The sequence below is a fragment of the Urocampus carinirostris genome, chromosome 3, assembly GCF_059441175.1.
Source record: "Urocampus carinirostris isolate Australia breed hairy pipefish chromosome 3, RoL_Ucar_1.0, whole genome shotgun sequence".
In the NCBI taxonomy this organism is placed as follows: domain Eukaryota; kingdom Metazoa; phylum Chordata; class Actinopteri; order Syngnathiformes; family Syngnathidae; genus Urocampus; species Urocampus carinirostris.
This window is the reverse complement of record NC_142351.1, coordinates 39635669-39662659: the sequence shown is the minus strand read 5'-3', so window position 1 is coordinate 39662659 and position 26991 is coordinate 39635669. Positions and strand designations below refer to the sequence as shown.

Here is a 26991-nt window from a genome sequence, read left to right as displayed (position 1 = left end):
ACAATGGATTTTATTAGTTATTTTTATTTTCTCACATATTATTGTTCTGTTTAATTACTGGTTGGTCCATTTTAGGGCAGTGAAATATACTGCTAAAATGCAATTAATTTCTTACAATTATCTAGACCAGGGGTTACCAATGTGGTGCACTTGAGCACCAGGTAGCCTCCACTAAGAACACCTGATTGGAGGTGGGAATCGGAACCTCCAGAATTGAAACCGCGAAAAGTAAATCACGCTACAGTGAGGGATTACATTATCATACCTGTCAACCTCCACAGCTCCACGCCCTTACAAAATGTTGTATTTTCCCTTACAAATGTATATGTACATATATACATATCCAGGATCCTCAATGCCGTAAACAAGCTCATACAGTAGTACACAATATACTACAAGACTAGTAGTCAAGCGGCACCATGTTAGAAGTGGAACGATGTATTTTTTTTTTTAATTCCACATTCGGTCTCTCTTGATTGAGGTTTACCCATGTTGACAATAACAATATTATAACTAATATTTTCAAGCAGGAGAATTTGCACAATTGTGGTTGACTGAAAACTTTTGCCCCAAGGTAAATATGGTAGTCTGTAAATCACGTAGTGCCCCTCCACAGAGTGGATGTTTTAGTTTAGTAACCATTTTAAAGAAACTTATAATAATTACCACCTAGTCATTACAATAATAACATAGAAACAACATAGTAATAACATGATACGGTGTTACTTTAGGAATGCATGTCACACTGGCACCCTTCGCTCTAACCGGTAACAAAAAAAAGTAGCTCTCGGCTTCAAAAAGATTGGTGACCTCCGGGCTATTCCAGAAAAGCAATATCTTCCCATTTCCTTCCCAAGAGCACTTACCCCCAAAAATATCTGCACACACCACTGCTGAATTTCAGTTTCGTGACTCATTAGTAAGCATCCTTTTGCACATTTGTTCAATACCGCATGACTGCAAATGCTTTATTATTTCTGACATGCAGCTGACAGAAAAGAACTTTCTCCTTGTGTTCTTACTTCTCAACCAAGTGTTTCCCCCAAATCGGTAAACTTTTCACTCATTCTCAAGCCTCCTCTCCCCCATATACTGGCTCTACTATTCAGCTTCTACCACTGTTGCGCACTCCAAGTCTGTTTAGCGGCCTCCACTTCTGCCTCATTCGCTCCCTCACTACATCGCCACCTATTCTTTCACTAGCTCGTTCCGTCTCTCCAGCCGGCTAACGGAGCGTGAGATTGGCTAATTAACGGCTGCCTGTCGCCCCTGCAAAGACAGCTGGGTAATTTGGTGAGGGGAGAGGAAGGAGAAGAGGATTCAAAGCAGCAAAAAGGAGTGAAGACAGGCTTTCGCGCCAGAAACACAATCCGATGCATTCATCTGAGGCGTTCTCAAGCAACAATTTGGCAGGTGTTAATCAGCAAATGCTACCAACATCTGAGAGCCATTCGCCTTTTGGAGGCATCCATTATGGAGTGATAAATGGAGTATTAGTTGTACCTTTACAATCCTTCCCCTATAGAAAACATGATATACAATTTAGAGATGTGGTGAATTTTTGGCACTAAAGGAAACAAAACGGAAATAAGGCTGCCCAAAGAACAATGTTGTGGTGATTTTACGTCTAGTTAGGCAAGCCCTATGAAGCTTAGATGCAGGTTTGTGCATGATGCAACTGTTTTTTTTTTAATTTTGTACATAAGAAAGAAGGAAATAGAGATCAAAACTCTGACAAACTTTTACCAACAATACATGTTCTCTAAAGTTTTGCCTGTCCATCTGCCTCCACCTTTTTGTTGCCAGTAGCCAGGCATTGGCTAATGTTTACATTCTAACACTAGGGAGCTAACCTCCTGGAATTGAGCTGTTTCAATACGTAAACATGTACTTCGTGTGCGACATTAAATTTGTTGTAGCCTTAAGTGAATTGTCTGGCACCAAGCCATGTATGGTGAGCATTTGATTTACCATTATCAGAATTTTACTTTGGCGAATATGCGCATCATTTGTTGGATCACCATCAATCTAACCCTGCTCCAATGTTCTTGTCACTATTCATCCTACTGTCTATTTTATGCTAAAATGCCCCAAAGATATTTCCTTAAGAAGAGTAGAGCGAAATTGCGCAGTGCAACAGCCACAAGATATTTATTTAACTCATTATCCGTCACATTAATCAAAGTATAATGAATTTGCTTGTTATTTGTTCTCTCAATAGTTTCACTTCTCATATACAACTTTTTTGGTCTTACAGATTTTTTGTTGTCTGATTAAAATGCTTAGACGAAACACATCAAATTAGAATATAGTGATGTGCCTTTTATTTTTTTTAAATCATTTTCATTGTACCATTTCTAGGAGCCAATAGGGAAAATAATTAATATATAGGGTGTGAGGCAGGCTATGTTTAATTTTGATTTCTAGCAAAGTGTTTTACATTTTCGGTTTTTATTTTCGGCCTTAAATTTTTATTTTGGTGCATCCTGTTGTAATATTGAAATGTGCTGCTGCATATATAGTCATTATTGTTTGACTATTTCATTTATAACTATTTATTTTTTTGGTCATTTAGAGAACCTTACTTATTTAGTCATAATTAATACACTCCATAATTACTCGTAGATTATTTACCTCTTAATATAATCACCGATATAATTTTCATTAGTTATTCTGTCCCTACATTGTTTCCAGAATTGTTTTTAGATTGCATTTAGGAGAAGGCCTCGAGTTCTTAGAACTTGCCAGACCGGGTCTGTACAAAGTTTGTTTTTGTGGTAGCCTGCCCTTGTAGAATGAAAATGACTGTAAGCCATTTTAAAACCATTAAACCTTTTTATGTATCCCACATTGCACAGAAGATTCTGTTTCTGTAATACAAACCTCAACAGAACTGCTCAGCTACAGCAGCACTACTTTACCCGCCGCAATCCGGATGTTAAACAAACATGAGAAGGAGGAAAATCATTCTTAAGGACTGTACAAATAAACATGACTTGTTGTCTTTCTTCCAATATTACTTCAATCCCTCTACACACGTTTGAATGTTTTTGCTTCCTTTCAGTGGCAACCATTATGGAGTAATACGGGTAGCAGTAGTTGTACCTTTACAACCATTCCCCCATGGAATAAATGATACACAACGTTTTGTACGACTAGGAAAGCTGACAACTCAAAATTATGTGCCTTGCCATCTATTAGGTGAGAAGGTGGAGCAAAAGCAGCAGCAGCAACTGATTTTTGCGCTACACTGGCATCCAGCAAATGTCAAGAAGCCTCTTAAGCCACCAAAAGCTAACGTTAGTTCATATTTGAATTTTATTATTATTCAGCCAGTACCAACCATCAACATGAAATCTACAGGAAATCATTTTGTCACGCGAAGCTATCGACGCGACTCGTCGCCTTCAATCGGCGCCGGGTTTTTAGACCCAACTGCGGTGTTGGGAGTCATTAGGTGACCAAACCCCCCAATTCCAACCCTTAATGCCGAGCACCAAGCAGGTACCAATGTTGTAAGTCTTAGGTATGACTCGGCCGAGGCTTGAACCAGCGACCTCCCAGTCTCGGAGCGGGCGCCCTACCATCTAGGCTACCGAGCTGGTCCACTATACAGTATAACTTTAATATCTGTGTTCTTTAAAAAGCTGCAGGACACACCGAGTTTTCTCCCCTCCAGCTACTTTCAGAAGCAGAACAGGTAAATAAATTAATAAATAAAAAGTGTCATTGCAGAAGTTGCGGGGGTTTAAAACAGACAAGAAAATTTTCTCACAACGGTAATGTCATCGATGTTCAACAAGACGGCGGTGCCTCCTAAAACACACATTGGCATGACTGCAAAAACATGCCAGTAATTCCAGTTGTAATTGGAGAGCGGGCTGAAAAAATGTACACTTGGGGTGATATTAAGGCGAAGTCTACCTTAACCACAGTAGTATTTGCAAATCGCTGAATTTTTACACGTCTTAGTTTATATTTTGTCATTTCCAAGATAAATTATTTTGTATATTCTAAATAAGCAAAAAAAAATCCTTACCCTCTTCTAACACATCTTTTGAGTTTTCATGCTCAATTGTGGTATCTGTGAAACCTATCACTCATGTCTAGTAGAATAAATTGGTTCTTACCGTGAACTTAAAGGAATAGTATTATTGTATTACGAAACATACCTGTATTGTCTAGTGGAACTGAAAACGAATGCTAAAAAGTGCATGGAAGACTACAAAGTCTGGAGTCTCAAAGTGACCTAATTGACCTATTTTTTTCAAGGTTTTTTTCCCGCCATTCTTCTTGGTATCCGTAGCAGCAAGATGGCGGACAATGATGTCAGGTCCATGTAAGCGAGGCTCATGTAATGTAAAGTAAATACATATGTCTTAATCCACGTGTATTAAAAAAAGATTTATATTATAGTACGTATTTAAATCTAAATTTTTTTTTTTTTTTAAATAAATTACGTTTTTTACCAAGACGAAGCACTAAATAATAGCCACTGTCCCTTAAAGTGTCAATGATGTCATTTCATCCACATCAAATATGAACATTTGCATCAATAAAAACCTTAGAAATACGTACTTGTAAACTTCTTTTTCTGGTCTATTTTGATCTATTCAATTTGTGTATGCCGTTTAACAAAACCGTATTTTCCGCACTATAAGGCGCACATAAAATCTGATTTTTTTTTTAAAAAGCTGACTATGCGCCTTATAATCTGGTGTGCCTTATAAATGGATCAATATTGAATTGCAAGGTCTCGCAACTAAGAGAAGCAGCCACCGAAGAAGTGCGCTGTGCGTACTGGGAAATATTAAACAACGATTCCCTTTTATTTGTGCGTTTGTATAAAGACCCTGAAATGGCTCCTATTAAGAGATACACTTACAACGCAGAGTTTAAACTCAAGGCGATCAGTCACGCAGTAGAACACGGAAATAGAGCAGCAACAAGTGGAGGAAGCATGAGGATAAGCTGCGCCAAGTAAGGAAGAATAAACAAAGTTTCCGTGGCAATAAAAGCGAGATGGCCACAGTTAGAGGACACACTTGAACAGTGGGTTGTTGAACAAAGAGCAGCAAGTAGAAGTGTTAGTACAATAACTATTCGAATGAAGGCAACAGCGCTGGCACGGGCACTAACATTAAAGAATTCAGAGGTGGTCCTACTTGGTGTGTGTTTACGTTTTACATTTTACAGTTATTATGTTATTGCTTTATTGTTATTGTTTTGCACATTGCGAGTGTCACTATATTGTGATTGCACTAACGTTTAATTTACCATAACAGTATCAGAAGGTTTTTTGAGTGTTGACGAAATGGAGGAAAAGTAAAATGTTATGCCTTGCTGTTGTTCAAAGATGTTAAAGATGTGTCACGAAAATGCTTTACCTCAGAGAAAATAATAAAACAGCTGTTTATTCATTTTGGGAGTGAATGAAGATTGTGGAAAGCTTGTTTGTTATATATTAATAAAGTTTGACTGACCTATCTGACTGTTTTGTTGACATTCCCTTTAGCGCGGCACCATCTAATGGTTGCATAACGTAACTACATCCTCTACTGTTGCCAAGTCTATTTAAGTCACATTAATTTATATAGCCCTTGATCACAAAAATGTCTCCAAGGACTGCACAGGAATTACAAAATTGCACAATTACCTGATCTTAAACCAGCATGCACTTATAGCGCCTTATAATGCGGTGCGCCTTATGTATGCAAAAAGTTTAAAAATATATCATTCATTGAAGGTGCGCCTTATAACACGGTGCGCCTTATAGTGCGGAAAATACGGTAGTTTCAATATTGTCGCGGTACACTAGCAAATGTTATCCCCAAATCAAGCATTTCTTTTTTGAGCGTACTTTTTAAACAAATTATCATTTTATTCTCCATAGTCTCTTCTTTGAGTAAACAGGCATTGCGTTGTGCTTGTAAGGTTTACTATCACCTAATAATAGGAATTGCAATCATTAATAAGGGGAGCAATTGGCTGAAGTTGACAGGTATGGGAATATTCCAAACAGATCAAGGTAGATCGAGTTGCTGTCAAAATGATAACTGATCAAGCGGAGAGAGGGCTACAAAAACTATGCTCGTGCCAATACGTCAATAATGCCCATCATAAAATACAAGCTCCAACACGAGAGCCGTTTTCAGTGGCCTCTAAGGAATGTGCACAGTTGCTCATCTGAGTTACAAAATGATGAGTCAGCTGGTGTCAGCTAACAAACACACATAGGGAACCAATGAATGTTCAGCGATATTTGTGTATGTATATGACCCAATAATGCAATTGATTCCGATTCAGAAATTGAGAAAGGAAAAAATGCTGATGCAAGTGTAATTACAGATGTTGGATTCACTCGATAAATATCATATAGTAAGCCCTCGCTACTTCATGCTTCGCTGCATCACGGGTTGAATTTTTTTTTTAAACATTAAACAAAAATTCGGCCATTGCTACCTATGTACTGGGTGCAAGATCACAGAGTGCTTTGAAGCGTGCTTTTATGGTATGCCAAAAATGAACAGCACTGTTTGGCCGCAATGCAAAATCCCTGGTCTACTATTTCTGAAGTCGGGAGCCGAGAGAGCTAATTTGTGTGGCGCGTAGCGACTTTTTTCCCCCACTCTTTCCGCCTAAGATAAACTGCACCCTGGCAACTGCGATCAATTAGCACCTGTCGTCTAGTGCTTTGAGCAGGAACGAGCAGAGCACATTATTGTCCACCAAAAGGTGAAATGAACTTGTGCAGCTGCGATTAGGTTTTTGTATATTGCTGTGAACAGCGACTAGCAGATCGGATTTTGCCAGGCCTGGCGGCTGTTTTTTCTTGTTGTTATTTCCGCTTAAATTGAACTGCAGTCCTCTGCCCTCGATCCATTATTCCCAATCCCATATTATATTGCTGCAAGCGGGGAGCAGCAAAAGACCCTTTTGTTGGGAGGCATGCTGTTCTGGCCTGTCTAAAATAAAATGTACACCCCAATCCATTATCCCCAGACGACGGAGAGCACAGACTTAGAGAGCAAATGTCATGCGTGGTAGATCTTTTTTTAAAAGGATGTGGCTGAGGTATGTTCTGAAATTAGATCAACAGTATATGATTGTTTTCCAAGAATGTTTTGAATTATCACATTTCAAACAGCTGGGATAGGCTCCAACACCCTTTTGACCCCTTTAATGAATAAATGACCTCTAGTGTTTGAGTATTAAAAGCTGAGCAAAAACATCTTCATGCCTCTCTTTGTGCTCAAAGCAGAATTTGCAACACTGATGTAATGCTGCAAAATGTTTTGTGAACAAAACTTTTGCTAATTTTAAAAGGACATTTTGCAGTGAACATCTGCCATCCTGACTGACAAACATCAACAATAAAAGCAGCACTGGTTCTATAACAGAGCCAAAAAAGTGATCATACTGGCATTGGGCATCACCGTGTTTGCTGGGTGACCAGGGGCAGACGGGAGAACCTTACAGAGCAACATCAACAGGAAAATCATAGGGTGCTCTCTGACCGGTATGGAAGACATCGTCGTACTCCTTTCACCCTGGCCACCACCTTTGTGACTTGCTTTCCATTAGCAGATGCTACAGGTCGCTTAAAAGGAAGACTAAAAGAGCTTCTAAATATTGTAAATGGAATTTCAGAATGGAAAAAGAGAATTTTTAGATTCTGACAATTTTTTATAGTAGCATTTAAGAGCATTATTATATGTTGAAAATGGTTTGAGACATTAAAAGATTGAACAGATTTGGTATGAATATAACTTTAATATTTGCAACAATAAACCTTTTTGCACTGATTAACATTTTCAACACAAAAATGAACATTGTTTTTTCAAAGCTTTCATAGAAAATGCATATTAAGTAATTTGTTGTAAACTGGCATAGTAAACTACAAAATATTAGTATTTGGTAGCTCTGCTAACAGGCTCAGAAGCAGTTTCTCACAAGGGGCCATCATCACCCTGAACAAGCATGCAAAACTTTACAAAATTACCTCGCCCATGTTTAGGAAAATGCATATTCATATTTTATTTCATAATTCCTATTTCGGCATCATATTTCTGACCATTTAATTGCACTATTTTCCATTGAACTAATTTCTGATGCACTTAAAACTTTGGCTAATCTACAAGCACTACGTTGTTAATATTGCCTATTTATCCTGATGTTAAGTTTATTCTAAGTCTTTTATTACATGCTTATCCTGGAGTGCCATTTCTAATTTAGTTGTAAATAATGTACACAACATTGTTTAATCAATGACAATAAAGACCTTTCTGTTCTAAACACACTGACTGGAGAAGCTTGATGGCTTGTAAGTGAAGCTGCATCACCTGAGGAAGCAAATACTTGGCTAGCGAAAGTGGCCCACACCTCTGTCAGTACTTGACACATGACACCATTTTACTAGCCTGTTACTCAACATTCAATTCTGTGCTTTTCTGATCTCTTTGACCTGAGTCGTGGCAGTCTGGGGATTTGGGGCTTCCAAACGGGCAGTTGGGCAACTTGGAGCCCCCGTTCACTGACTAAATACATCAGCAGTTTTGACACTATTAAAGTACAACACAGCTCCAGGGACTATAAACGCGAGAACCTTAATTAATAATTATCATCCGCGGGTAGAAGTAGTTAAAGGCATTGGCAGAATTTCCTCCCAGGTTGCACACTACACGCATGGCTCAATCATGCATGGAGCCAAGAAACATGTTTACATACATTTCTACAAAGCACAACAGGAAAATGCATCCTGTTCAAAAAACCCAAACAAGACCACAAGCAACGAGTGAGGTGTTGAGCGTTTGATCAATTTGCAAGAGGGGTTTAATATAGAAACCGTGCGACGGGTGGTGTAGTATAGAGGCCAAAAAAAGGAGGAATGCTGAAGGATAGGTTGAGGGAGGCAAGGAGTGGCTCATGAGCTCATGTGACATGTTTACATTAACAAGCGTGAAGATGAAAGGAAAACTGAATGGCGGTTTTTAGAAATCAGACGAGTTGTCAGTTAAAAGCGGTGTCGTGGGGATATTTGTGTGACGTGGGGGAGGTGAGAGCGACAAATGAAAGGAAATCAATTCATTTGGCCAGTGTTAGGCACACTTCATTTCTCATTATACGATTGTAGTAAATGCAATCAGTCTGTGAAGCAAGAATACATGTCTTCAGAATGGATGAGTTAATTCTGAGTGGGGCTTTTTATTCAGCACATTCTTTTAAATGCACAATAATCTTATTCTTGTCTGACAGGTGAGCGCTCCATATATGCAAATTGTGCACGAGCACTGTAGCTCTATTTATTCCTGTTTACATGTGCGTGCCTCAGGTTGAGCACGGGCAATTTAGAAGCACAAAAACAAATAAAAAAGTCTAGGTGAAAAATGTATAACTTGTTATAATAAAAGAGATTATTCATTTTCTGCAGCACTAAATGATCATAATGAGATCCCCGCGACCCTGGTGGGAATAAGCGGTGCAGAAAACTGATGGATGGATGTTGTAATAGAGAGGTCATCAACCTTTTGGAAGCTAAGAGCTACTTTTTTGTAAACAATTAGCTTAAAGGGCTACCAGTTTGATATACCTTTCGAAAAAGAACATGTTATGTTATCATTATGTTGTTATTATGTTGAGTACCGTTATCACCCAGTTGTTATTATTAAAAGTAGTATTAAAATCAACCACTAAAACATTATGACAATTGAAAATTAAATTTCACAGAAAATCTCAATTGACCCATTACTGGTGAGCTATTTTCAGAATCAGTCTGCAGACTGAGCATGTGCTCTTTGGCACCATATTGGTGCCACCTGTTTTATTCCGTATTTTCTTCAGGTACTCTATAGTTGTTCATGTATTTATAAATAGAAACTTAGGGAGGGTTGGGCTTCCGGGGATGACATCAGATTGGGGATGCACTGAAATGACAATTTGGGACCAAAACTGAAAACTGAAAGATGTATAACCCATGTCTGAAATATAAAAACAGCAAAACAGAAAAATAATAATAAGTTAAAGCATTAATTTTGCTTAAAGGGCATAAAACAAAAAAATGGCAAATTGCTAGCTGTTGTATTGAAATACTTGGACAGAACAAGGGAAAAGTGTGAAGGAAATTGTAAAGCGCTTTGGGAGGTCTTCATTGACTTGAAAAGCGCTACAGTATATAAATGCAGACCATTTACATTAAGATTTAACAAAAAAAGGCATTGAAATGCTTATATGATCGAAAATCCAAATGACACAAGCAAATTAATTTGACATTAGCATTTATAAAAAATAAATAGCTTAAAGCTGCTGCATGTAAGAGTCGATCTCTCAAACGTTTTAGCTTTTGATCGACAGTAGCAAGCAAACGTGAGTAAGAGGGAATTGAAGTTAAAGATGCGGTAGACGGCGCAGTCTAAAGCAACAAACTACTCACTGATTTGCCAAAAAATAGTATTAACGGTAAACAAAATTGTCCTTGAACATAGCTTAGCACCAACCAATTGACTTCAGGGGACAACGAAATAGAATGCGACAAACGACCTGAATTACAACCCCTTAACTGTAGATAGTAAGCTTTGTACTGTTAGCACATAAGTATGGCTAGTGGCTAACAATAACGAGGATTCAAAGAGTCACGCAAAGTTTTAAGATGCTATGATAGTAAAAAAAATTGTCAGAGCTCCTGTTACCTTCCTTCTCGTGTGCGAAATAAAAAATAATCAGCTGAGTTATGCACAAACGGCCTCCCAGTACAAGCCAGTGTAACCACAACCTTAGTAACCCATATTTTGGTTTTTATAAAGGCTGAAAATGCACAGTTGCTAGGTTTTTGGTACATCCCAACATTAAACATATGTAATGTAAGCCAAGTGTGTGTGTGTGTGTGTGCTTTACCAGTCTTTGGTGAGGATCCAGAGACACGTAGGGAACACTTCATCTTGGCCGTTTGCCATGGATAAACAGTCGTGGTGTCTGACTGGATGGCAATGGAGAAAGAGGGTCCTGAAAAAGAAACAACAAGAAAATATATTTTAAGGCAAACCTATAATATACACACTCGCTCTAAGACCCGAGGACGCCAGTGAAAACGGAGGAATAAGTTACGACGGTAATTTTGTGTTGGCCTCTGGGGGAGGTTCAGGTCACTCTTGACATAATTTATTTATTCTAAAAGGACATTTTTAAGTTCTTCTGTATTTCGTTTACTGCCCTATTTGTCCTATTAGTGTTTGAAGAATGCACATGTCAAGCATGTTTTGTATAAGAACAAATCCTTTAAATTTTGGGGATGTTAAATTCAGACCGAACCTGGGGCCCCAGGCTGTGGAGAATCTGACTGGCCCTTGAACTGGCCCTTTGAAAGTCTTTTTAAGAGCAATATCGGAGAAAGAACACTAGTAAATCTTTGAGACGTGAGGAATGTGTCTTTGAACTGAGGTCACCCAATGACGGATTAACACTTAACTTTGTAAGATGCTGCTGCATCAATCTGCGCTTGTAGGATGACATTTAAAAATATTTTAATGTATTGTACAAAAAATTAAATGGAAACACAGAAACACACGGCGAGGGTAAGCAGCTGTATAGATCCTAGCTGGATGTTTGGCCAGGGGCTTCACTTTGAAGACATACCAGATAGAGAGGGGGTGGGGCGCAGACGAAAAATCGACATTTATATGAAAAAAGGTGCCTTTCTGGGCTGCCTTTCTCCTCAGAGAAAGATTTGCCTCGCTTAGAGCTCCTCCTCGTTTCATCCTTAAGATGTCTTTGGTGTGTTCCAAATGATTCTCGTTCCAGATACACATTAACTCCATCTTGAACATTTGTTCTGATGGTCTCACGTTCACTTCAAATAAAGTAAAGTAGGTCTGTATGTGTGCAATACAAATTGCGGTTTTATGTTCATGGCTATTGACAAGTGTGGGTGGACGACTTGTATGCAATGTTTCTTTTGGCGACCACATTTGCCTGATCAAAAATCGGAAAACCATACTTGAAAATAGGATGTGTGAACACGAATCACAAAACACTGAAATAGACCCCCGGGACACAACGTCTCCAGCTTACGAAGTTATTACTTTATAGTGTCAAGTCAAGTCAAATCATGTTTATTTGAATAGCCCTTAATCACAAGGAGTCTCAAAGGGCTGCTCAGACCACAGATTATTGACAACAGCAGACTACACCATCCCCTGATCTAAAACCTACATGAGGGCAAGCAAAAACTAAAAACCTCAACATGAGGGGAATGAGGAAACTTTGTGAAGGGACTGCATATAAAGTAATCCCCCTTCCAGGATAACCAGGCTACAAGGGATGTTGCAATAACTAATAATACACAGATATTGTCAACGTGAAATATAGGTCATTCATAAATTATTGAATGGAAGTGTGTTTTAAGCTTAGATTTAAACAGTTCCACTGAGGTTGCAGATCGAATCTCAGGGGGAAGAGCATTCCACAGCACCGGGGCCAGAATGGAGGGCGCCCTCGGACCTGCGGATCTCTTCCTCCATTCTCACCACCAAATATCGGAGAGAGCCCTATATGCAAAAGTACCACTGATAAACCATGTTGAGGAATCCCAATAAAAAATAAATAATAATAAAGGTATTACTCTTTTTATTATCAATAATGTGTTTATTTAATAATAATATATAAATAAAAGTAATAAAATAAAAAATACTTATGTTGCTCTTTGCAAGGTAAGCTTTTTTCATGTGCCTACGTAGGTTTGTGGTGTTGCCACAGAAAAAGACCACTTTACCACACAAATCCCACCCGACATTGTCCCCTCCTGCAGTTGAAAAATGATCCACAAGGCGCTGCGCTTGTTTTGCCTCTGTCATTTTTAGTTAGGGGTGGGCACAAAGGTTTGGCCCTCTCTCCAATGTGAAAGGCAGGAGGTAGCAGCAGGCCAGGCAGGGAGAGTTGGTAAAACCATCATCCCATCAACTCTAACAACGTCCCCAGTCGCTGCTGAAGAAAAGAAACCCCAGAACATGATGCTGTCACCACCATGTTTGACAGTGGGGATAGTTTTCAGGGTGATGTGCTGAGTTACTCTTATGCCAAACATAACATTTTGCATTAAGCCCACAAAGGTAAATTTTGCTCTCATCTGACCAGCTACAATCAGTACGTCTCGCCGACCCATTCTTTAGGTGAAGGCAAACAATTCCATTTAGTTGACGAACCGTTCTCTTGAAAGTCGATCTTGACTTTGTTGGACTCTGCACTTGTGGCTCTCGTCCATGTTTGACCAGGTTGGTGCTTTATCCAAGCTGTGATGTCGCACCAGTAGAAACCTCGATCAGACAACTGGACGCCTCCCAGTCGAAACCGGAATTCAGCTGGACCGGACTTTGTCAAAACCAGACTGTCCCTGAAAGAAAAAAAGAGGGATAGGAAAAAAATGGTACTTCAAATTGACACACAGCACCAGTAAGCCAGGTGGGCTCAGCTTCCGAGGGAAAAACACACCTCCTGTTGGGGTCTATGGCTCCCCCGTGCTGCATGACGCTGTCGGGACTGAAGGTCATGATGGTCCTAACATTGCTTTCCAGACTTTCTTGTGATTGGATCAGAACCGAAAACCCAGCATCAACCAGGTTCTGGGTCAGCACTGTGCAGCTCATCTCAAAGGTAGCACCACCAACAGAAGCCTCACGAACACGTCTGGCTTCAACATTTAACAACGGACCTGGGAATAACCGGCGAAGGATCAATGGATGGATCTTACAGCTTTATGAAAGACATTATTCAGCCTGGACGGAGGTATATACTCCCTTGATGGTGCATCCCCAGGACAGGGAGATAAGCAATCTTATTCTGATCTGGAGCAGATGTGCGTGCCCACAGAGCAACACCATTACATCATGACTGAATTAGCTAGAGTAGGGCCTCAAAGGTCAGCATGTGGATGTGTTGGAGGAAGGGGAGTGTACGGAGTAGCATACAATAGAACTTTTGAGAGACTTCCTCTGAAGTCCACAAAAAAATAGAGTATTTTCTGACATGAAAATCATTCATCACACTTAAAAGCAGGGTAACTATGACTGGATTGCAAAATATGCATTTTTTTAAAACAGTGGTACTCAAATGGAGATACAGTATGCCTTCAAAATTCTGCAGTTTGAGTTTATTGTCCTTGGTGCTTTGAGGATTGTCTTTCTAATAATAGGTGCCTCAACAAAAAATGAATAATGGCATCACTTTACAAGCGACTTCACAAGCAAACTAGTCAGAAAACTGCCTTCTTTTTCCTGAGCTCTGATTACAGCAGTCCAGATGAATCGCCTAAACGAGAATTGATGAAGGAACAACCCTGTATAGATCCCTTTTGCGAGCAATCCAAAGGAATACCCCATGATCTGCAAAAGTCTGCAAAGTAGCCGTTCCCTGCTCACAGCAATACTGGATAGGGGATAGTGGATCGGAACTGCGGCAGTAGCTCAGGAGGTAGAGCGATCGTTTTAGGATTAAGGGATCCCAGTCCGAATCCCGGCTTGTCCGTGTTACATGTCGAAGTGTCCTTGGGTAAGACACTGAACCCCCAATACCCCCAATAAGCAGGTTAGCGCCTTACATGGCTGCACAGATCACGGCCGCTATTGGGAAATGTGAAGCACAATGTAAAGCGCTTTGGGAAGTCATTGACTTGAAAAGCGCTATATAAATGCAGATCATTTCATTTCAAGAAAGCAGTTGAATTTTTAGTACAGTTGCCAAAAAAATGCCACCTGGCCAGACTAAATATATTCTGCCAGACTTCGATTGCGGAATATTTTTCAATCTGCAATGCATTGAGGCTGCAAGGTACAAGCGTGAAGTAGCGAAGGAATAATAATCTTAAAAAGCATCAATAAGGAATGCACCCTATATTTTTTACGTCACTCAAAACGGTTGAGAAACACTGATCTGTATCACAGAACGTGACAAAATATTAAGATTCACCCCAAAAAATAAATATTTAGAGAACATGCAAATAGGCGATTATGAAAAAAATAAAGCATTCCATACGTTTTGCGTCCCATCGCACAGTCACGGGCAAGCTCCGGTGCTCAGCTGCCTTCATCATGTCACCCTGGCCGTTCAGGCCCCAAACTGAAACTGCACAAATGTACTGGCCTATGTCGATCTCCTGCGGATACCAGTCAGTGACTTTAAAATGAGGATTCAAATATATCTTACCAATGTCAAATTCCGACTACCTGTGTGCGCTGGAAACGCAGTTTGAAAGTGTTGGGCAGGACTTTTGCCAACGACATCAAGCCGGTCTCCAGTCTGTCCGAATACATTGGACCAGGCAACAGATTGCCATTGCCGTCCATGGAGCCGATAGAATGCGTAGCCGGAGGTTCGCTGGCAGCACCTGAGGCAATGAAAAAAAGAACACAATTACCACTTTTTTTCTGCACTAATTCATTTTTTTATGTGCCCGCTGACCGCAGTTAACGTACCACGAAGCGCAATGTGCTCCCATGTAACACCAAGCCGACCCCCAGTGGGTAAGTGCGTTATATTAGTTACATGACAAGCTAACTCTGTTGGTTCACTGGTGATCTGGGGGTGAACGATGGTCTCAATATCCAGGGTGAAGCTTGGTTCTGAGGAAATAAGGAAGCAAAACACACTGCTCAATATATTGATTGAAATCCAAACCAAAAATAAAAGGACTGCAGAGTGAGAATAAAATCCTAAACTAATAATGAATTTAATATGCGGTAATGCTTCTATCTAAACAGTACAACTTATATTCCCTTATTTGTTGGAATAAATACTGTAGGATAAATATTTGGACCTGTTTCAGCAGAGCTATTATAAGCAGCACTTCCTTGAACAGAGGCTCATTTCTAATAATAACACAGTCCTCTACTGAGCTCCCACAGGAGGAATGATTCCTATCCTGGCGGCACATTACACTCATTTGCCGAGCTTTGCCCAGCATAGCTTGACAACGACCGCACAAGTGAGTGGATTTTTTTCTTTTCTGCTTTGGACCGTCAAGCAGAGAAGCCAGGCTGAAATAAAAAATATAAAAAAGAAACAGCACTGTTGACTGTGAATGATCAAGGTCTTTCAGTCAGCCCTCTAGATTTCATAATTGAACAGCAAAAAGCAAACAAACAAATGCCTTAGGAGACGAGATGGGTCAGTCAAATTAGGGGTGAGAATCTTTGAGCTACCTCAACATTCAATGACAATCACGATTTAGGGGGTACGATTCAGATCCTAAAATAATAATAGAATACTTTTTTTAGCATGTTTTTCCCTTGCTTGGATTTATAAACACTTGTATACAGATTTTTTTATAGATTCCTATTGGTTGATTTTAACATACATTGTGGAATATATGCAACAATTAGAAGGCCAATCCTCTAAAACCAATCGGAGGACTGCTTTCTGTTTCCCGGGCGCTAATTGGAGAAATCCAAATAAGTAGTTTAAATGACAAGTGACAAACAAACTCTTAATACATGACATTTGCGTTTATTTCAATTACGAGGGCAAAGTTGGAGTGGCGACACAAATACATGTTCCTGCATCAAACTTTTGACATGATTTTATTCATTTCACCAACCAAATCAACAAAGTGCCATACTTTTTTGTTTTCGCTCCAAGAATGGACTGGATTGCTGCGTCCATCTGTTTACAAGATATGCTGTCCGTGGCTATCCACAAGCATCGACTACATTTGAATGGATACAACTGTTGCATCTACTTTATATGGACTGTAGCTTTTTCACTGTAGGGGCAGAAAATAATGGAAATGTCATGGAGAAAATAAACTAATACACACGGAACTATTTTTAACGAGTGAGTCGGAGTTTGCATGGATCATTTGTCTTTGTACTATAAGTCCTGCAGTGCTTTGCGGCATGAAAACATCCCAAAAAGGGAAACTGCTTGTAGTACAAAGACGAATGATCAACTTAACTTATATACATTAACTTATATATTAGCGCCCAGGAAACTGAAGGCAGTTACCCAATTGATTTGACTGTACTGACGCTCATTAAGAGATGCATGGACAAATTTGTGAAGTAATCAATAGAAAAAAATCTGCAATGTGCTAAGGACACGAAAGTCGAACCTCAATATGGCCAGGAAACTTTGAAACATTCACAAGTTATAGGAACGTAAAACTTCATGCGTTTGGCAAAAGACTGGGATTGGAGCAATGTCATTAGAACGTCACAAACAGACTCTGCACCTCATGCACAGTCACCATCTGCTTTAAGATTCCAGCACCCCCACAGACACACACACACTTTGATGGATGAGGAAGTGTGAAGCCTCCATGGCAATTATTCATGTACCACTCTCACTCACTGGAATGTCTTATTTAGAAAAGCAACACAAGCAGAAGATCACTGATACCAATCAAGACTCCTTTCCTGGGTTCAGACCAAATTTGTGCCACAATCTCATGCAGCCTCTGCAATTTTCCTAATCGGGGGTGAAAAAATATTCTGAAATGAAAATAAATGTTTATTGAAGGTATTGTTGGATACATTAATCAAAACATGACACAAAAAGAAAAACTAATGCTGAGAGTGAGCATGGCCAAATATGGTCACCTTACGCCCCCTCCCCTAAGGAAATTTGACAGATCTGTTTCTGCCAACCTTTGCTTAAAGGTTTGCACCGTATTTGCACTAATAACCCGGTCAGGCAAAAAATTCCAAATTTTTGGTATCCTGAAGGAAATAAAGTTTCCGTGCAAGTTGCTGGTAGGTCTAGACACCCGTAACTTATATCTGTGACCACGTAAACCATCAACACGACAGAACTCAAAAAATTTATCAAAAGGCACATCGATCATTCCATGCAGTACTTTGAACACAAAAATAAAATCAAATCGAATTCAACGGAGCTTCAAAAAGTCCAAGTTCAGTCTTTGTAGTCTTTCCGGATATGACAAGCTGTGCATCCCAGGTATCCGCTTCGTATACCGTCGTTGAACTCCTTCCAGTAGGTTAATGTCCTTGAGTAAGTAAGGGTTCCACACAACGCTGTTATATTCTAACCCGGGTCTAACATAAACGCAAAACATTCGAACTAAGAATGCTGGGTTCTTGTTGTAAAAATTTCTGTAAATGTTTGATGCTATGTTATTGGCTTTGTTGGTAATTTTGGCGATATGCGTGATAAACTTTAGGTTTGAAGTAAGAGTGACACCCAAATCCTTATGTCCAGTAACAACATGCAAATCATGATCATTAATGTTATACAGCGGAACAGAACCATGAAAAAACGACTGTTCTAAGCATTTATGAGATGACAATTGCAGTTGCAACTTTTCGGACCAAAGAAAAACTGATTTAATGTCATTTTGGAGAGAATCAATTGTTCCTGTCACCTGGGTTTTTGGTAAGAAAGCCGACAGTTTAGCATCATCGGCAAAAATTGAGATGTCACTACTTTGAATGGCCTCAGGTAGGTCGTTCACAAAAAACAGAAATAATAATGGTCCTAGTACTGAGCCCTGCGGCACCCCACTACAAACTTCCGACCACGCTGAAAGAACATCATCAATTTTTACGAAATGTTTACGATTTGACAAATATGCTGTTATCCATTCAAGCAGTTTTCCACTAATACCATAGCATTTCAGTTTTTGTAAAAGCTTGTTATGAGACACTTTATCAAAAGCCTTGCAAAAGTCTAAGTAAACAACATGACCAGCCATATTGTGAACAAAAAACATACTGGTAATATTATTCAAATGAGCTATCAAGTTAGTCATGGTAGAATGTCCGGACCTAAACCCATGTTGTTTAAACGTAAAAAGATTGTGCTCCTGTATAAATTTCTATATGGCATCTGAGATAATTTTCTCAAACACTTTACAGACGCAGCTAGTCAAGCTAACTTGTCTATAGTTGGCTGCACTTGTTGTGCTCCCCCCTTTAAAAATCGGTATGACAATAGCACTAAGCCAGTCCTCAGGCAGCTGTGAATCCTCAAAAGATCTAGAGAACAGGTAAAATAATGGTTCACATAAAAAGTCAGCTAGCTTTTTAAGCAAGAAATTTGGAATTTTGTCAGGGCCGGCTGAAAATTTGCTGGGAAGTTTTAACAAGTATCTATGAATTAACTCCTTTGAAAGTTCCACAGAATTTAGAACAGCTGAAGTTCTGCTGGGAAAGTCGGGTGAAACCCCATTGTATCGACCAAAAACACTGGCATACTGATCATTTAATATACGGACATTGTCAGCATTATCTGTAGCATAGGTACCGTCAGATGCCTTCAGGTTGGGAATAGATGCCCTAGAAATTAGTTTACGGTTGTATGAAAATAATTTACGAGTATTATTAGCCTCTAAAACTTTATTTTCCTCAGCCACCCTTTCCCGCCTGATGGCCCTCCGCAGTTCCTTTGAAGCATCTTGATAACTTTCCAAGTATGCCAACTGATCACGTTTATAAAGCTTGTGAATAAACTGCTTTCGCCTATGCAATTCAGCTATATCACGGTTGACGTGAGGTGTAACAGCAACTGAGGGTACGTATACAGATATCAAAGTGTAAACAACAGATTTAAATATTGCCCACATTTCTTCAATATTCCCACAATTTTCAAATAAGAGGTACCAGTTGACACTAGACAGAAAGTATCTCATGCCATGTAGATCACAGTCTTTAAAATGTATGTAGTTCTGAGCAGCGGTATCTTTTTTAAGAGCCAGTTTAAGTTGGAAAGTAACAGAATCGTGATCACTGGTAGAGAGACTCGGCCCAACGTCAAGGTTTTTAATCAGATATCTGTCAGTGGAAAACACAAGGTCTAATACGTTGGACTCCCAGGTTGGTTTATCGACATGCTGAAAGAAACCTGCATTTGAAACCAAGTTTTTGAACATTGAAGTTAGATTAGTATCAGAATTTTGAAGAAAACTGTGGTGAAGGTCAGGAAAGTTAAAATCACCCATAAGTAGAATTTGCAATTTAGTATCAAAAATAGAATTCAGATGTTCGAACATAGCGACGTTGGCCTGAAAAGAGCTCAGACCAGAGCGATATACAAGCACTATTCTCAGCTTCACCCCAGAAATAAGAATATCACATCTCAATAACTCAATTCTATCGAATTGATAATTAGCGACAGAAAACACAGTTATACCATGAGAAACCATGAGCAAAACTCCTCCATGTTGGGCATTTTTACGGTCAGTTCTAATGGACTGATATTTCCCTATAGTTGGCCCTGTGTCACCAGCGGAGTACCAAGTTTCTGTAATTGCCAAAATATCAGGGGTGTAGAAATTGATGTACGAGACCAAGTCATCTGCCTTAGAAGTCAAACATTGGGCATTAATGAGATGAATCAAGGGGCTGTTCAATAAAGGAGAAGGCGACCTTAGGCATTTCCCGGCTTGACAATAATTTTCCCGTCCCGTATAATAATGTTTACTTCACCTTCGTCCCGACGGCGCTTAAGTTCGTCCTGTAGTTCCCTGTCGCGTTCCCTTTCTTTTGGTGTCATATCTGGACGAACAAATCCAGAAGACAACGTCGGGAAGGTACTTTTCACCCGATTGAATCCACGGAAAAACGCCAGCCTTGATCTTGTATTCCGGAATCGGATCTTCACAATCCTGGGTTTATCATCATTCCTCAGCCTTGCATCACGAAAAACTTCCAGAATGTCCTGTTTCTCTACTCCCGGGACTGCTTCGGCGACTTCCTGAAAGAGCTGGATATCCTGGACAGCTTCCCCATTTTCTCGATGTGTCTTTGCTCCAACCACCACGAGATTATGCTTCCTAGCCTCCTTTGCTAGCATTTCCTCCATTCGGCTAGCCGACATTCTGGCAACTTCTGGCATCATCTGCGTCATGATCTCTCGGACCAAAGTTGGTACCATGGCCTTCACGGTTTCACGGACAGTGGAGACCAAATCAGCAGAGTTCAGGGCACCGCACGGCCCAGACTACCCGGATAGAGGCACCGGAGTGCTATCCACGTAGGTGAATACCGTTCCAGAGCTACTCAGAGAGGCGTAAGAATCCTTATCATCAGCGGATAAGCCGGGGACGCAGGACTTGCAGATGTAAGTAGCTTGCTTATCCTGTATCGCGAGGCTTAGGTCCTGAACTGACAGTCCAGAGCACTCATAGTGTATATAGTGTTTGCAGTGACTGCACTGGATCATTGCTCCATGGTCCACGGCACCGCAAAAACATGGTTTAGAAACTGCCTTTCTAGGCGCCATATCAAATAAATCAAAAACTCAATTCAATTATTGAGTAAAACAAAACAAAAACTTCGACTCGACTTCAAAATACGGCATTTCGGACCCGCCGCATTTTCTACACTTAAATTTCATGATAAATAAAATCGAGATGGATGAAACGATAAAGTTCTTTGACATTTCACAAGACACAAAAGATGATTATTCTTACACCCAATTAATTTGCATTTTCTATTCAAAGAAAGACTGAGAAGAGGAAAACACTTACATATTTATTGTGTTCAGATAAAGCAGATGACACATGAATTGTTAAAAGGTGCCATCACTTACACGTCTTTCTTTTGTGTTGCCAGTGGAAAGCGTGGGTGTGACAGGCTGATTTCTTCCGCGCTTTGACAACATTCACCACCCACCAAGTTCGTCTTGCCACCCTTTTCCTTCAGCTTCAAACATAAAGCTGTATGCGCATTTCTCAGTGCCTAATGAGAAACAACAATTTGGTGTTGGAGGAGGATCACATCTGCACAGGTGATGCCGTGGTGTTCCACAAATGAAGTATTGCATTGTACAGTATTTACTCTCTTTTTCGCTGTTCCATCTTTAGGCTTCCACAGATTATTTTCTACTGAATAAACAAGTTACTTCGCGTATTTACTTTAACACTATACAAGCGCCTTTTCGTGCAAATCAATTGGAGATGCAGATTGAAACAATCCAAATTAAAAGTTTACATGTCTAGTTACAAATAACCCTGTGCCGTTTACAAGCAATCTGTTTAAGGAGCAAGCACTAGAAAAGCTCTCCGCTTCAAAAAGGTTGGTGACTCGGCTGTAGATTACCAAATATCGCGACATTCGGACTATAGGCCGCATACTGCAATAACTCAAATAGGAGCAGGGTCAAAAAAAGACTTTGTACTTGAGCTTCCTGATTCAGTTGGATGGCTGCAATCATTAACTAGTTTGATTCCGGTGCATACTTGGTGTAATTGTGTGCAAAGTCAGCAGTTCAAATAGTTTGCAAGCTTAGTTTTATCACACGTGCATTGTTTGTAATAACAGTGGACGTGGGGTATAAAAAAGGTAAAATAAAACCTGATTTTAAGACCTGGTGTGTCATTATTCCGTTTCAAGAGCCTTTTTGTTGTACATTATTTATTTATTATATTTATGTATCGATTACTCACAAAAAACAGTAAGTATAAATCTCAGCTTATTGCTCTCTACATGGAGGAGGTGGAAACACAGACAATTTGTTGTTCGAGATTCAACCTCAGCATCACAGAGTGGTATGCTTTGTGCAAACAGCAGACAGGAGGACCTTAAAGGGATTGTCAACATAGCTCAGAAAATCATCAGCTACTCTCTTTCCAGTCTGGAGGACAATGCTGGCTCTCGCTACCGCAGCAGAGCGGACTGCATTATTAAGGAATCAACAGTGCAGGAGTTTTAAAATTAAGACTGACAGGCTAAGAGACAGTTTCTTACCCAGCGCTATCACCCTAAATAAGCACACAACACTGCAAGAAAAAAGAGCTTGTATAAAAAAAAAAAAAAGTGATATTTATAAACTTGTTTTTGATTAACATAAAAAATACACAACAATATTATATTACCATATATTGATAAATGTTCACAAAATATAAGTGTTTCTTTAGTTTTTTGCCCCATGCAAATACGTTAACACGTCAGTAAATTCCACTGAAGGTAAACATTTTCGAATAACGCTACAACCCGTACTGTTGACCATATTAGGAGTGGCCATTTGAACAACGGGGACCTCTCTACAAGAAGAACTTTGTTGTCAAAACAACGTAGAGACAGATGCAAACTTTGGGCTCTTTTCACCGTGACATGAAAAGATTAAAAGGAGTGGCTTGGGTTGCTGTGTCAACATCCATCCTGCCAGGAATAGAATAACCCGGTGTTGGGTGCACTGAATAATCTAGGCGTTAAGTATTGGTCATGCTTGAAAATGTTGAAAAGCGTGTGGTTAATGACCTCACAAGCCACACTCACAGTAACAAATCGGAATATAGGGTTGGGGTAAATGGTGGAAGATTGGAGGATTTTAATTTCTGCCATACTTGCTAATGTACATCCACTTTAATTAGAGGCAGTGTACTCTTAATGCCAAAGTTTATGAGGCAGAAAGACTAAAACCTCTCTTTTGAGACAATTTTCAAACCAATAATGCTATTTATAGTCACAATGGAGAGTTATGGATGCAAAAAACAGAAGATTCCGGGATATGGCGTCCAAAGTGTGGAATAGGATGTCTTTTTTAGACCCCTCCTCATGGGATATTCCCCACTATACAACATCAAAGCCAAAACATTTTCCGTGCCCCAAAACTTCAAAATTCAAATGTGCGGTGTTCTTGTGTATGACGAGTTACGTTTCCAAGATGCATGTCTGCTATAGTTTGACACTATATAAAATGCTGGTCTGCTATTGGTTTGCGCCACAACAAAATACACGTATGAAATCGGCAGAACTACCTCCCACAATGCCCCTCTCCCTCTCTTTTCATTCAGTTTGGAATCTCTGGCTCTTTGTCAAGATACTGCGAGTCGGTGAAATGATGCGCGTTTTTGTTTGCACTATATTTATTCACTATGGGTCCTAAGCTTGCAGTGATGCTAAAAAAGTAAAGCCAAAAATGGAAACGATTCTTGCAATTAAAAAGAAATACAAAGAAAGCACACAAATTGATACCCTTGCTAAGTTGCATGGCTGTAACCAATTGACGATCGGGACCATTATTAAAAATAAGGAAGTAATTGTAGCAAGTAAATCCTTTTAGGGCATGACAAACCTCTCATGTTGAAGCTTCAAATTGAGTCTAATTTTCTTATCCTTGTTTGCCATTACCCCCTGCATGCGTTTACCCGCTACTCCAATGGACCATCTTAAATCTCGTCTCAACAAATGTGACCAAACGTAATTTTTCTTTCCAGTATATTTATTTATGATAATATCTATTCATATGAAAATATTACAGATGTAAGTATTACTTACTATGTACTATTTTTTTATATAATTATCATCAGGTGTACCGGGGTTGGCTAATTGGCTAATTACCATAGGTTTTTATTTTTCGGATATACAGCACCGTATTTTAGGATCCTTTCCTCAGACAGGATTAATATCGTATCTAGGGGGTCAACTGAACTATCATCTTCCCAAGGGGTTTCCAGAAAATATTCGACAAGTGCTTGGGGCCAAAAAGTTTTAGAACCCCTGCTATAAAGTTTGTTAGTAAATTGATATGTTGAGACATTTTATTAACAACAATTCCAGCTGATATAATATCACAGGTACACACTTCAAACTACAACCTAGGGTGAGAGGAATTACCCATGGTACGAGTGACTGCAAGCATGCGTTTACCTCCTTTACCATGTCCAAAAAACAGTTTGTGTGTGTGCTTTGGGGTGGCATACGCAACAGACGGGAAGGGCTCACGTGTGTGAGCAGAAGAAGAATTGACGGAATGTATACCTCCAGGCTACAAGGTATCAGCTCTACCAGTTAGAACAGTCCTGCATGGCCAATATGTGGGACACAAGTGTTTGTGAGGAGCTTGCGCAAACACGAGCATGTGCTAACGCATTCGGCGTCCTTTTGGGACATTGGAAAGTTTTTAGGCTGCTGTAGTAACTGAAAGCTGTGAAGTTTAAAAAGTGACATGCCACGCAACAGTCGACAGATAATTTGAATTATGATATGCATGATAATCATCAAGCCGATATTATCAAACAGATAATGGATGTTGCAGTTATCTATGGCAAAACAAACCCAAAAAAAAACGGACCAATAATTGGTCATTTGCAACTCTATAATAAAATTGTAACAACAATAAGTACACATTGTAATGCGTTTAAAAGAATATCTTAGCCAATTGGCGGACATTTTTTATTATAATACATTTTCATCAGATATTTCAGTCAATTTTTCCACTAAAATAAACTCATTTTCATATAGTTTTTACCAATATGAAGACAAAAACGCATTGTATCAGCAAAATTCTTTCCATCTGCCTTATCCAACAATTTTTCTAGTATTTCTTTCTCATATTTTGAAAAAGGAGAAAGTAGAGTGATGCATATGGCATAATGGTCTGGTATGCTGGTAACATAGCAGCAAACTGGAGAACATTGTAGAGTCATCAACACCGCCCAGAAAATCATCGGCTGCTCTCCAACAAGTTTAAAGATTTTTTCAGCTGTCGCTATCGCAGCAACCACCCCTCTGACGCTACAGGTTCCTTAATAAACAGAATAACAAGCTCAGAGCCAGTTTCTCCCATAGGACCATCACCGCACCTCGCAAGTACAAAAAAAAACTTGAAAAAACATTGCACCTGGTGCAATGACATAAGCAGCAACATATTTCTAAAACGAGATTTGAGAAACAAAATATGAATACTCATTTTTCTATAGATAGCCAAGATATATTGTATATTTTTTCACAGTCTTGTCCTAATGAAGTATTAGTGCGTGTGCATTGTTGGCATCATCAAGCAAAAATAAATGTATATAAAAGATCTCTGAAATAAGCATTTTAAAACAAAAACAGAGAATAGATCTGTGGTATGTTTCACTCACTGATCTGAGACACCTTCACCATTACGGGGCTGGACATTTTCTCAGCTGCCATGTGCCAACGGCCTCCTCCTCCAGAGCTTCTCCCTCCTTTTTCGATGAAGGCCCGGATGCGGCAGACATAAGCACCTCCGTCCTCCATGCTCACCTGCCTCACTGTAAGCTTGTACTCATTGGCCCCGGTTTTCTCCACGCTCGCCTCCCCATGATTTCCTTGAGGCGGGCTGGCCGACATATTGGAGATCACCACCCCGCTGCGCTCCATAGTGATGATATCCCGGCCGTTTGCTAACCAGGACACTTCCAGGGACAGGGACGGCAGGTTGTCAGCAGTGATGGAGCAAAACAAAGTCATTTTGTCACTGGGGGTTAGTTGCAGATTCGAGGAGGGTGAGGATGAAGATGAAGAAGCCTTCACGCTGAGGGACTGACCTTGAAAAGATAAGAGCAGATGGTAGCAATTACACAAAGACAGCTTTCTTGCTGAATTTTTAGGCCTTCTCAACTTAAGTGCTGAATTATATAGCTGCACCAAACCCTACGAGTACATGATGAAAGGAGCATTGCAAAAATGAAAAACCATCTATATTTGAAATCACCTTTGAGAACCACCAAAGAACTACCATGTGAACCCTGATTAAAAAAAAATCTTACATAAAATTAAAATAAATGTATTTTTTAAAATTATTTGCAAGGTCGAGGGAAATCTTTTTAAATTGACTCCAGTGTAATAATACATTTTCAAAAATTAGGGATGTGTGACAGGATGCCCTAATACAAGTCAGGAACCGCAGACGACACTCAACTATATCTTCCGTTGGAGGAATCTTCCACACTAAACTGTGGAAATTTGGAGGCCTGTCTCACTGAGATAAAAGAGTGGATGTCACTCAATTTCTTGCGTCTTAACCCTGAAAAGACCGAAATGTTAGTCATTGGTCCTTCTAAATGCCGTGACTTCTTCTCAAAAACTGCTGTGAACCTTGACAAATGTCACATCACACAGAGTGACTCAGTTAAAAATTTAGGTGTCATATTTGACCCTGATCTATCATTTGAGATGCATGTAAAGCAAATTACTAGAACTGCCTTCTTCCATCTTCGCAACATTGCTAAAATCCGTTCAATACTGTCTCAGTCTGATGCGGAAACAATAATTCATGCATTTGTTACCTCCCGTCTCGACT

The 26991-nt window shown here is 39.6% G+C and overlaps 1 protein-coding gene across 1 annotated transcript in view; it reads right to left on the bottom strand.

Moving 5' to 3' along the window:
• ptgfrnb (prostaglandin F2 receptor inhibitor b) overlaps positions 1 to 26991 on the bottom strand; it is an 81946-nt gene that overhangs the window by 26769 nt on the left and 28186 nt on the right. The window contains exons 5-11 of the mRNA XM_088331802.1: positions 25808 to 26236; positions 15459 to 15605; positions 15210 to 15370; positions 15019 to 15139; positions 13480 to 13699; positions 13194 to 13381; positions 10891 to 10998 (exon numbers count right to left, since the gene is read on the bottom strand). Coding sequence (XP_088187928.1) covers positions 10891 to 10998; positions 13194 to 13381; positions 13480 to 13699; positions 15019 to 15139; positions 15210 to 15370; positions 15459 to 15605; positions 25808 to 26236 — 1374 coding nt within the window. The remainder of the gene's footprint in view (positions 1 to 10890; positions 10999 to 13193; positions 13382 to 13479; positions 13700 to 15018; positions 15140 to 15209; positions 15371 to 15458; positions 15606 to 25807; positions 26237 to 26991) is intronic.